At 42.6% G+C, this 13,666-nt stretch overlaps 1 protein-coding gene across 1 annotated transcript in view; it reads right to left on the bottom strand.

The window, feature by feature from the left end:
• Positions 1-13,666, bottom strand: part of Pappa (pappalysin 1) — a 252,286-nt gene that overhangs the window by 22,181 nt on the left and 216,439 nt on the right. The window contains exons 19-20 of the mRNA XM_021654123.2: positions 9,425-9,534; positions 539-610 (exon numbers count right to left, since the gene is read on the bottom strand). Coding sequence (XP_021509798.1) covers positions 539-610; positions 9,425-9,534 — 182 coding nt within the window. The remainder of the gene's footprint in view (positions 1-538; positions 611-9,424; positions 9,535-13,666) is intronic.

The raw sequence follows: 13,666 nt of genomic DNA, 5'->3' as shown, positions 1-13,666 counted from the left end.
TTCTTCAATTCCTTTCTATATTTTTCTTTTCCAGCCAAAGTCCCTTATTAAACCTCAATCTCACTGTAATGTATAGCTGTGCTGGATGGTTAGTGAGCTTCAAGGATGCTCCTGGCTTTACCTCCCTGAGGCTAAAATTACAAGTATATACCACAATGTTTATTTTGTTTTTGTTGTTGTTGTTTTGTTTTGTTTTGTTTTATGTGAGTTCTGGATCTGAATTCATGTGCTCATGCTTGCATATATATTCCATTTCTGATTGGCCAGCTTCCTATCTCTTGTATTCCAATAATATTTGGGTGTAGGTTTTGCAGAAAGAAAGCCTGGATCTGACTCCCAGCACTGTTACATACTGACTTTACTTTCTGAGTATGTACCCTGATTCTGTCATCTGTAGTGTATAATGATTCTTCATTCCTAGCTACTGCACCAATGCATGCATGCACTGCTTAATACGCCTAGTAAATTGTAACCATCAAAATCAAAACAAAGCCGGAAGTACTTCTCCCAAGCTGAGCCAGCTCATCTTGTGACTCACCTCACAGCCTTTGACACAGTGGATCATAGCAGGACGCGGGTACCACTGGAGGCCAGCAGTGCAGACGATCCTCTGCAGACAGATGGAGAGAGGGGGATCAGGCGGGTTTGGGATGGGGAGGGAACCAACTTTCTTTTGGCAGCACATGAAATCACTTCACCTCTTTTGGACTAGTTAAGTCTTGATCTCACAATGGTATTTACATGAAGAGGTTGTCTAGGTACTTGCAACAACAGGAGTCCTAAGATTATAATAATATTTGTGTTCACCATAGGTGCTATGGTTCTTTATTTCCCTGTCAGGAATGAGGGTTGAGGCAAAGCAGAATTGTGATGAAGGAAACAGGAGTAGAACAGCATTTCAGAAAACTCTTGCGTGACCTTGGACTCATTGGTAGACTGGAGGACAGGGTAGGAGGCGAAAGATTGTGTGTGGTGTGTGTGTGTGTGTGTGTGTGTGTGTGTGTGTGTGTGTGTGCCTGTGTGCACACAAGTGCAAGTGCATTTGTGGCTAGATGAGAGAAAAGTAAAGGGCAAGGCTTCGTCCAGTACAAGTTTCTTCTCCCAGTACAAGCTGAAGATCATTTTTATCAGAACATTGTAGTACCATGTTCAGAAGACAGATTCATCAACCCTGTTTTGAATTCTAATAAATCTGGATATCTGAAGGCAGGGCTGTGTGTCTGCATCAGAAGAGCAAGTGTCTTCGATGATGCTAACACATCACACTCCTGCCTGAGAGCAATGGAGCTAGTGGAGGAATGAGAGGACCTCTGCTGTGGAGCTTCAGAAAGTCAAAGAACTCTCTCGCTATCGTGTTCTGCTAACATAGCATGAGCCGCTGGTAACTCCTTAAAGCTGCACACACTTTTGTTTCTCAGAGGATTGGTTCTTCTACACTGAAGAAATATTCTCTCCTGTGTTAACAAATGTATAATCTTTAACCATGACCTGAACATCTCAGACATCTCAGTTCCTCCAGACAGAGCACACACATACGCACATGCAAATGGTGTGTTGTTTCAGTACTAATAATTACTTTGTCGTAATCACTTTAGGGATTATCTTATTTATTTCTTGCTCCTGTACTGTGAAGTAGGCATTACTCTTGTGTCATAGCAATATAAACTCCCTAAGCTCCATAGCTGTTAAGTGGGGAAACCAGGATTTGAAATCACCAATTGTTCCAGAAATGATTTAAATTAACTTATTACATAAAATTCAATGTGACAATGTTTCTTAACATAGATGAACAATGAAAGATACGGAAAACAAAAAACGTGACATAGTATCCAGAATGGAATAATCATAAAAACCCTAAACCCCTCCCTTTTAAGTTGCCCATTGAAGCCTCTCTTTTCATGTTGCATTACAATTGCTTCTTTAAGAAAATGAAGTAGCATATGTTTGGTTATGCAGCAAGAGGTAGCTCTGACCAGGACCAGCCATTGAAGTATGGAAGTCTATGTCTGGGCAGGGACTGCTCGGCTGGCTGAGTGCCAGTTGATTTATTTAATTAAGAAATGAACAGTCACAAGGGCCAGAAAGTGGGAAATGCATGTGACCATCCTATTCTCTCCCCGAGGGCAGACTTATGTGGGAGCCAAAGTGTAATTAGTTTCTTGGCAAGCTTTAAACAGAGGAAGTCACGTGGCCCCAGTCTAAGACTAAGCAGGGTGACTTTCTTCTCTGCTCTACAGTACTTCAGGTTCATAGAATGGATCCCCTTGCCTGGGACAGTGCCTGGCACTCATAGATTACCTGATAAATAGCTTTGTTTGGTTTGGTTTTTAATTAAAGAATGGATCCATCTCAAAGTAGACATCATTATATCCAATGAACAATAATTTCTTCACTTGTCTTCCTTACTTCTTGAGTGTCAGAAGACTATCAACAATGTCAATCACAGTGTCTAACTGGTATAGAATCCATTAAAATTAATATTTTGCACATAGAGCATAGGTGATCTAGCCCCATGATGCCTCTGTTGATATGTGAAGTCATAGTATTTTGCACTGCCCACCTCATCTTTGAGAAAGGGTCTTACTCTGTAGCCCAAGCTGCCTGAAATTTGAAGCATTCCTGCCTCAGCTTTGTGAGTACTGGTATTACAGGGCTGTGCTGTAGTACCAGGGCAACCACAGAATCTGAGATAATACAGTTATGACTATGATTTAAACTTGAACTGCATTTTACACATTTTTATACATTTTATAAAATGTATGTGAAATGTGTCCTGAAAATGTCATAGGCTTGTACGATGACACACTGAGATGGACAAATATTAAGAATGGCTTCTTGGATGAAGCTCTCAAGCTTCTTGAGCATGGTTCCAGGTTTCAGATATCTCTGTCTTCTTCAGAGCCACACATGGAGTCCAACTGAAGAACATTTGGAGGGATGTCAGTACACACCACATCCTTTTCCTTCTCTGATTCCCAGTCATGGGGCCAAAGTGGACAAGCCCACATGCCTTGCTTCTCTGAGGGCCTGTAATAAGACTTTCCTCAATGAGCCCAAGAGTTTGTTCACAGCCAAAATCCAGAGGCATTTAGTATTTAGTAAACGTTCAAGAAAGGATCCACTGGAGACTTGATACCCAAGCTGCCCTCCTTATTGGAGATCTAATTTCTTCCTGTAGGAGTGTATTGGTGTGGTTATAAAAGATTCTATCAGTTGAGGTTTATCTGACATGAGTTCAGAAAAAGGACTTTTGTACTATCTGTATGAGCCTATTTATCTTTCCAAGTATTTGGACTTTTCACTGATGCTCAAGGCTTCACACCCTACCTGTTTGCCACAGGGCCCCTCTGTGTGCTGGAGAAACCAAGAAAGGGGACTGGCAGTGAAAGCCGAAGGAGAGGTCAGGCTGTGTGCCCCATGAACTGGGAGAGCCTGTGGGGCCCCTCAAATGTCAGCCTTGTTTTTAAAGTCAACGAAAAATCTGGCATAACCAGAGTTATTCATATAAGGTCTTAATAGATGGCTTTCATTTCCTCTTTGGGGATGGAGGAAGATTGGCCAGTCTTTTCATCATGACTGCAATTGCCATCATCACAACACACGCAGAACCAGAAAAGCCACCAGCAAAAGGTTGTGTGGCAGATGGTGGGATTTTAGATCTTATTTGAGTCATAAAGGATCTAACATAATCGGGACTGTTGGGAGGTTGAAAAACTTTGGAGGCAAGTGATGATCTGAGGAAGCAGAAGCGAGGACATTACAGGGAGGAGTCTGTATATTGTCCTGGACTCCCTCCTCTGTTTCTCTTTGTCTCCTGTATGCTATAAGGTAAGCAGCTTTGAAGGGCATATCCTCTCCAAGATATTCTACTTCATAGCACAAGGGTTCCAGAAGCTCTGTGGTCAAGTTTCCATGGACTAAAGACTCTGAAGCTGTGAGCAAAAATAAATACTTGCTCCTATAAGTTTACTCAAGTGTTTTTTTTTCACAGTGGTAAAAACTGAACAACACAACTAACCACCATCATTAGCATCAATATTCATCCTCACAGGATTAGTACCACCATCACCATTAGTGATTGCCACAAAAATATTAATGGTGTCTAGCAACTCAGTGAATACCACCACCACTAGCACCATCATCATCCTAGTCCACAGCACAAAGCCCCTTCTGAAATGAACATGTGCAGAGCATGCATGCTGTGTCACGATTGTGAGAAAACTCTTATTTTGACTGTGGAAACTGGGGTAATATGAAAATAAATTGCTCCAGTCACAGACCAATCACAGACATACACAGTGACCAGCAACAAGTAAACCTATCTCTATTTGATTTTGAGGTCTAGCTTTTGAACACTCCATTCCTCAAAGTCATATAATCCCTAAAATTACTTTTATAAAGTATCACCTTATTTTGACTGAGGGGAAAGCCAAAAGTTGGAAAGATATAAAGGGTACGAGACAAATGTAGGAGGAGTAGAGTGTTTCAAAGATGAAGGTGAGTGAACGGGGTGGCTGCAAGGAGAACCAAAGACGTGAGAAAGAACCCACTAGGGTCTCCGTCACCTCAGTGCCCAGATCTTTCTTCTGGATGCCTTCTCAGCTAACTTCTCCCTTTCCCTTGATGTTTAGAAGATTCCTGGAGTGAATCTTATCAGTCGGTACTGTTATTTTTACCTTTTGTTGTCATTGTACATTCATCTTTATCCCTGATGTTTATAGCATACTTGCCCATTGTAAGTATGGATACTGACTGACATGGATAAAATGTGTGAAAGAATAATCATCCTAATTAGTGAATATATAAATATGTCAGGGAGGGAATAAGAGAGTGTAGAAACATTTCTTCATGTATGGCTTCCCCCCAGGGTACTTAGCACCTTCATCTTTTTATCAAGTAGATAACTTCTGACCGTTAGACTCAGGCAGGGTTTCCCACCATGCTTCTTTCATTCTTGTCAGAAATGAGTTCTGTAGCATTTGTCTAAATGTATTATGTAGTTTTATTTTCAAAATGTGCACATTGGTTGTCTTGCATAATGGAATCAGTGTAGGCAATCTAACCATATTGTTTACATAAATTGGGCAATGGCAGTGTCCCTGACCCTAAGCTACAACTGTAATACGACAACATTGACATCACTGGGTATGATGCCACAAAGTGCTGTAGATGACATGGAAGTGCAATAGCCAGCTACATAATATCATACTTAATCCATTTCCATTTCCTCATTTCCCTCCTTTTTATTTTTCCTCTTTCCTCTTTCTTCCCTCCATTCTTTTTCTAGAAAAGACCTAGCCATATGGAATAATTAGACATTTATGAAGATAAAAGAATATTTCTTCTACTCTGTGACACTCCTGACAACCCTAGCAAGGGGTGGTATGTACTGGAGACCTTCCTTCTGATGGGGGAGAATCTTCCATAATTCTAGATATATGTCTGGAATAGGCTTTCTCGTTGAAACATCGTAAGGCAGCAGTTTCTAGGCTACACAAGCCACAGAAATGTTTGCTTTGGCATACTAGTAGTTTAGAAAGTAGAAATTAGTTGCCAATATGAAAAGCAAAGAGAGAGAGAGAGAGAGAGAGAAAGAGATTTTAACATTAACAAAACTCCAGGTTTATTATGCACACACACATGCGCATACACTGGAAAAGGTGGCCACACAAAACCACATTTCTACATTGCTATATTTGACTAGAACAAACTCTAAACTGGAAATAGCTCGTTTTAAAAACAATGTCCATGTTGATGGTAGGGGTGCTTGTGAGATGGTTAGTGAATCAAATGTTTGCTATGAGAAACTGACAACCCGAAAACAATCCTCAGAACCCATGTTAAGGTGGAAGGAGAGAACATGCTTCATAAAGTTGTTTTCTGACTTTCACAAACCCATACTGGAACAAACATATATCATACACATGATTATAACAATGATGTTTTTCATACTTTCTTACAATTACTAGCATTTCTTAAAGCAATTCCAGTACCAAGCTAGAGACATTTCATTTTCTCACTGGGTTTGTATCACCTCATTTATTTTTTCAGTTACAAGAAGAGTCTACCATACTCATGTCCCTGAGGAGTTTACCACATATTTGTGACAAGGGTTACTGAAAAGGGGATAACATACTAAAATAAAATGCACAGTCCCTTTATTAATAGCAGTAAAATGTACTCATGAATGAAACTCATATGACATATACTTTATGATGCCAATTATATGATGTTTAAAATAAGTACCATAAGCCAATAGTGATAAATATCTAAGCACTGGTAGCCTTGGCGATAGAGGCAACTTTTAGTAAGAGTATGGATGGTCTCCTGGCTATATGAAAAGTTTCTCATTCAGATATAATAGTGGTTCCATGAGCACACACAAGCATAAGAACTTACCAAGATTTATGCTTAATAGTAGCATATAGATTTCATACCAAGGAAAATGAGGGCACTTTCACTACACCAGAGAAGTTTTATTTTCAGTTGGGTAGTGTGTATAGGAGTATCTCTTGCTGTTTTTAATCTTTCTGAGTTTTTGAAATGTTTCTAATGCAGTCCAGCTACCAAAACTAATATGTTTTGTGTGTAAAATAATATCTGCCACAGAATATGCAGCATGAAGATGGTAAGTTGTGTTAATTATTTTCCTCCTGTCATGACAAGGTTCTTAACAGAAATAAACTTACAGGACTATTTACTATTCACTGCAGTTACGGGATCCTTGGCATCCAGAGGGCCACAGATGCTCATGTCTTTCAAACTTGTTGCTCAGTGATAAGCACTGAGAACCCTTGATCTTACCCAGTAGGAGAGTTCACACCAGAGATATAGGCAAATGTCACAAGCAGAGCTCACACGTTTGTGTGTGCATGTGTGCATGCAAGTGAAGGGACCTTCTTATTACGTTTTTGCTAGCACATCCTTGCAAGCAGTCAATAAATGCCTTGCCTTTGGTGTTATTCTACATTCCATAGGGACTGCAGGGGTGGTTACAATAAATTGCAACTTGGATGGGGTCCTTCTCTGGGATTTCATTTCCTCTACTGTGTGTGTGTGTGTGTGTGTGTGTGTGTGTGTGTGTGTGTGGTAGTTGGGTGGGTGGGAGAGTGGGTATATGCCAAAGGTGAATAGGAAATGACTGCTCACAGCAGGTATCCATTAAATGTCAGTTCTGGTCTCTCATACTTTTACCCTAGGGCAAAGGTGGCTAAGCAGGAACAGAGCCACATTCCCACCATCCTGCTCACACTGGAGCAGCCATCTCTTAGAGGATCTAGAAGCCACCCAAAGCCTCCCTGGGCCTGGAAATGCCTGCACCAGCCTCCTTCTTTCTGCAGCTCTCACTGCTCAAGGGGCAAGGGTGCAGCAGAGGCCAGCTTTGCTGCCTTATTCCTGGAAGTCATCAATCTATGCCCTTAGCCCCCTCCCTCCCTTTTCCTACATTTTTTCCTCTTGTATAATGAGGCCTCCAGAGACTGGTGGAGGTCTGAACCTCGTTACAGCTCTCTTGGTAGTCCAGCATCAATAAAGGCAGTCAAAACAGAGAAGGGGGTAGAGGCTGTGTATAGGCAAGCGGGTGGGCAACTCAAGGAGGGGGCCAGCCTGTGGGCTTTCAAATCCCTGGATTTATTTCATGGTGAATCACAACTGAACTCTTTAGTGCCCCAAGTTCATAGAGGAAAAGGTAGATATTCACTTAGTGGCTAGGAAAGGCCTAAAGTAGGAGCTGGGCTAAGCCAAGGAGACCTTTGGTACTAGTATGGCAGTAAAGGCTCTCGTACGGGGGGCATTCATCTGTCTAGGAGCATGTGGGAGGTAGTGGAAGAAAAAGAGGTGGGAGATGCTGCCAGTCTGGAGTTCTGAATGGTAAGTCAGGCTGCATTCCCATGTGACCTTGATCTGCTCCTCAGACTTCAGTTTCTCCAGAGTAGACTCAGGGGTTTGAGCTGATCTCCAGGAGTCTCAGTAGTCTTATATGCGAACAGGCTCTGTGGCTACTACTGCATGCGTCGTCTGCATCACACACACTGGGGCCTTGGGGAGAATTCCCTCATTGATTTGTCGAAGATGGGAAAAGGTACCCTGAGGTGGAGGAGCCTGAGGGTAGGGAATAAGGGTGCAGTGTGTATACACAGAGAAAAAGACAGAGCCAGGGGGTGGTGGAAGTATAGAAGGGAGAGGGACTGAACCTGATGAAAAAGATGGAAAATGAGAGAAATAGAAATGGTTTTGAAAAATGGAAGCAGAATAAATGTAAAACAAATTATAAAGAGACAAGTAGGGGCAGGAGAGAGAGAAGAGGAAGAAGCAGGGGAAGGAGGAAAGGTGGACACTGGTATAGTCAGCTGAGGGTCTCCTCAGGTCCCCACACCTCGAGTGCTGAATAAGCCCTTGAAGAAACTATTCTCTCAGCTCATTTGAGAAACAGTACACCGTATATCGGGTTATACCAAGCTATCCAGATCTCAATCTATGGTGGGTGGGCAGACAGCAGCTCCCAGAATCCCAGGCAGAAAGGCTGGTGGATAAAGGAACAGTATAGCTGAGACTTGCCTGTCCAGCCTCTGCTCCTGTTGTTCCATTTTTGCTTCTTCAAGGTGAGGAATCAGTGCTCAAAATGATCCATAGAAATATCAGAACCATGCTCTCTTGGAAGATGAGAGTATGGTCCCAAATCATCTCCAGAGTCCCCAAATGATCAGGCAACATAAGAGGAACTGGGAAACAATGGTCATCCTCAAGCCCAATCTGGTACTGGTACCACTCCGGGGCATCAACCAGGAGCCAGACAGCCTGGTGCCATAGAAAGGTCAGTTTTCAGAGTAAGCATCAGGTCTGACCCCTCCTTCTGGGACACCTGAAAGAGCAGAGTCAGACCACTGCCTGAGGTTTAAGTCATCCTGGATGTAGAGCTACAGATACCTGGATACAACATGGATTCCACAAACACTGGTCTCAAGGCGTTCCCTGTCCTGACTATCATGTTGGTTGTATTGCACCAAATAAGTAAAGCATGAAGAAAGATGGAAAAGATTGAGGCAACATAAAATACGATTACACGGAGGATGCTAGAGATGCCAAGAAGCCCTGTTCTTGTGAGCACAGATTACACCAGCAGACACTACACCAGGGTCCAGCTCTTTGTCTTCTCCCTATGTGCACGTGTGGTCTCAGTTTCTTCACTAGCATACTAGGCACTGGTGGGAAAACAAATACAAGGCTTTCAGGAAGAAGCTGTGAGGTATACTAAAAAATTACAGACGGAAAAATTGCTGTAAAAAAAGTCACCCATAAAACAGATGTGATTAAATAAGATCCCATACACAGAAGGATGAACTTGGGTGGAGCCAAGACATAATTAGAGCCCAACGATGACATTTTCTTCTCCCTTAGCCATAGTTACATGGTTCTAGTCACTCACCTCGACTCGTGTTGGGTTCATCCAGTGAGGAATGTCACGCACCGTCACGTTAACTGGTAGGATGACGGACTCACTGTTGTGGTCCAGGCACGAGGTGGCACACTCGGACCCTGAGGGGAAACACGAGGTGAAGTGATAGCTTAGATATATCTGCAGATACCTATGGCCAAAATACTCAGGCTATTTCCCCGAGGTGAAGTGATAGCTTAGCCATATCTGCAGAAACCTATGGCCAAAATACTCAGGAAATAGGCACTGCTTTTCTCTTTTTCCTGGTGGATTTAGCTGTGCACATGGGTAGTAGTAAGGAGAGAGGGTGCCCTTGGCAGAATCATCTCTGGTTCATTTAACTCCATTCACCTGCCTTGGATCCAGTTAGCAACTACACTACAGTGACTAGCCCAGAGCTTCACTTTCATATGTGTTGTCTTCACCATAAAGCCTGCTGAATCCTCCCTACATGCCAACTCTAATTTTCTAACACTCAACACCTCTCCCAGCCCCATTGTCAGTCTCCTCACCACCTAACATTTTGATGCCTTGCTTTGCCCTATAGGACTGAGATATACTCAATAGTATCTGCCTCATCTCCCTGAACTGACCCAAATTTTCTTTTAAAGACCAAATCTTATCACTTCAAGGACCAGCTCAAATGCCCAATGATGTCTACTGTTGCCTTTGACATTGAGTAAACACATTCTTTCCGAATGCCTACTGCATTAACCAACACTGCTGGACACTGGTAAGTCCTGCCCTATTCTTGCTCCCTGCCGTGCTTCCATTCCGCAGTTTGTGCTGCCCGAGAAAGGCAAGGTGCTTTTGACTTATCCGTAGCCCATTTATCTGACAGAGGGAGAGAGCGCAGTGAAACTGGCCTAGTGAGAACCGGATATGTTTAACCACGTGATCTCAATGCCCATGCTTCTTCTTCTGAACTCTTACCCTGTCCTCTCCAGATTCTTTCTGCTTTTCTTCCATTAGCAAACTACTGATGACACACAGACCTTAGCACAAGTGCCCTTGCTCAAGGAGGGCCAAGCCCTTCACAGGCACCCAGTGGTATTTGTCATATTACCACCTTCCACATGCCTAGTGGTTGTTTTATCAACAGCCTTTTTCCATGTTCGGTTGTAACTCTGTAAAGCCACCACTATTCTATGTTCCCTATTCTATTGTCCACAGCCTGTAACTTTACATAGCAGACAATAGAAGTGTGTGAACTGAGTAAAAGAAGCAATGAAGAAATGATTGCAATAAGCAGTGAGAGGATGAGTGAGTGGATGAATGATGAATGAAGGGGTGACATAAAGACACAATGATGAGAAAGTAAGAGTTTAGTATCTTACGAATGAGGAAGTGAGGCATCGTGGCTGAGTGAGTGAATAATAATGAGCTAAATAGCTAGCAAGACAATAAGTGAATCACGTCATAAGTCCGTGGAGGGTGGCTGAACAGTCACAGCACACATAGGCCTTAGTGCAGAGGTTTCTAAATACTTTCTGCTTAGGGCTTCAATTTGCCTCTTTCATTCTCTTCTCTAAACACACATATACCTTGACGTCTCTAAACACATATACCTTGACGTCTCTAATAACACATATCTTGAGGGCTTGTGAAAATGAAGCATGCTCCATGGTATGTCCCCATGAGTCCAAGCCTGTTAGAAATGAACAGGTCCAGAGAGGTCATTCCTCTGCCTCGCACACCACTCAGCACAGAAAGAGTGAAAGAATGAGCCAAATCTTTAGAGTAAGTAAGCTTTTCCATGAGCTATTCTAAATATCCCTTTCCAGATACATAAATGCATACACACACGCACACACAGACACACACAGAGAGAAACAGAGACAGAGAGCATATTCAGTGCCCTCCTTGTTACTATAATAATATCTTCCTTTTTTCTAAAAAACTCACAAATTTAAAGAAGAGGCAACTTCAATGGCATTTAAAACAATGTTTAGAACAGTTCCACTGTAACCTAAAGACACCAAGTCCAGAAGAAAAGGTGTCCTTCCAGTTTTCTGAAAATCCAGCATTGTGGCAAGACAGGTGTCATCACACGCATTTCTTAGGTAGGGGAGCAAAAGGACATGGAAGCCACCTTTCTAAGATGCTATGCAGAAATCCCAGGTTAAACAAAGATCTACTTCTCCAAAATTTCAGGCTCAGTGATGAGTAAGCTACAGCCACAAAGAGAAATGGTAGAAAGGTGGCAAAGGAGAATTGAAGAGACCAGGGAAGGACCACATGACAAACAAAAGCACACAACACAACAATATAAAACCAAATGGTAATTAAGGAGAATAAGGAGACAATTGTCACTCAGCTGTCAAAAATTCTGTGATGCATCATATGTTATCGTGAGACCAGTTATAAAGGAGATTTGAGAGAGCATAGAGGAAACAAAACTGTAATGATAAAACTATCTTGGAAAAAGATGTTTCTCCTGGGTAATAAACAGAGGCAGTCTACCCCAAGAAAGGTGAAAAAGTCAAGATGGAAAGAGGAAAAACTGGTTGTTCTTTGACATTGTCTTTGCCTTTCTCATTCTATCTTTTCTTGCTCTGGCTCCTCTCTCACATGCCAGGCTCTGGTGCTCAGGACAAGGCTGCAGTGTTGTGACATATAAGCCACAGTTGATATTATCACAGGTGGTGATTTCATCAGGCCCTTTCTTCTTCCTCACAGGAAGAGAGGAACTTCCCTTGGAGCTCATGATGGCCACACATGCTCCCAAAGTTGCTTGGGGAAATACCAAGAGATGGTCACAGTGACTCCTGGTAGGTCTTTAGCTACCAGATTGACACCTACATTGCCATAATGCAAGGGTTCTAACCAAACCCCTCTCCACGGGGAAGGGGGATTTCTGAGTAGCATTCTTCCTGGGGTTAGATGATAACCCCTAAAAAATAAGGAGTAGAAGAGGGAAAACTTACCTCCCCCTTTCTTTCTCTTCTCCACATTAGTATCCACATGTTTCCCCTTTCTCTCTCTACTTTCCCATCAGAGGCCTGTACTCACTGACTGGCCACTCTGGACTCTATAGGATGACCATCCAGGCTACCATGGGAACATGTTTATGAAGGGACAGGAAGGCAATACAATACTGGTATCATAGAAATTTCCTTTCCTTTCGGCTACATAAGTCCCACTGCGAGAATGACCACCACCTCTATATATCTTTTCTTCTGTGTCTAGACTGTTCTCATGCATAGGTGTTCAAAGACATGCACACCTATCAGAAATGATGGAGAAAAGGAAAGTTTGGCCTTAGGATGCAACAACCATTGTTGCTGACCACAGAGACACTTGTTACCCCAACTTTCTAGAAGGCTTCACAAGCCCAAAATTTCTCCATAATTCTCATGGTCTGGCCCCCATGGTGGTTCTGTAGGATCTTGGTCAGGAAGAACAACCACATGCCTTGCTGTCTTTGGCCCCTGGCTTAAGCCACACCAAAAACAATGTGCAGGAATGTTGGCATTGTTTCTAAGTTCAGATGACAACAAATTCTGCTATGTGGCTTTCTGATACTTCCATCTTCTTAAACAAGATGGACAGCCCCAAGGCACCTTCTCTGTCCAACCACAGACCTTTTTGTTTCTGGACACACAGTGACAATTCTCAGCATGCTTCTAAAGAACATGTTGGCTTTGTACATGCTCAGATGACCTTCTGTGCCAGACAACCCTGGAAATATTCCCATAAATCACACTGGCCCTGAGTAAGGACATTCAATTCCCTGGAGATATCCCTTCGGTCAATTAGGGAATCATCTCAAGAGGTCAGCATCATTGTCCTTAAATTAGGACAGGTTCTGTGAACTCTCAGTTTCCCTCAAGAAAACCATGCACCTGATAATAAATGTATCTGTCGCCGAGCCAGGATTCTACCAAGCAAACCCCAGGTGGTTATTCAGTAGAAGCATTTTTCAAGCTGACTAACCACACATACACAAACACACACAATGTTGAAGGAGCCATTTATCCTCTAGAGGCAGCCAAGATGCTGAGGAGAGAGGTTTGGCTAGGGGTAAGTTCCATTGTCCAATCAAGGTTTCATTTTCTGAAATGTTATAGTTTGTTAAGGGGATCAGTAATGAGGCCCTTTAGGGGACCAGTGTTTGACCAGTATCAGGTTCTCTTGAGTTCTTTGCATGAAGTACGTTTTATAATTCATTATAAAGACAGCCACAGTGGATCCTGCATGCTGTCATACTTCCTGCTCATTGGTCACGTGTCA

This window comes from Meriones unguiculatus, chromosome 3 (genome assembly GCF_030254825.1).
Source record: "Meriones unguiculatus strain TT.TT164.6M chromosome 3, Bangor_MerUng_6.1, whole genome shotgun sequence".
Lineage (NCBI taxonomy): Eukaryota > Metazoa > Chordata > Mammalia > Rodentia > Muridae > Meriones > Meriones unguiculatus.
This window is presented reverse-complemented; position numbering and strand designations above follow the sequence as displayed.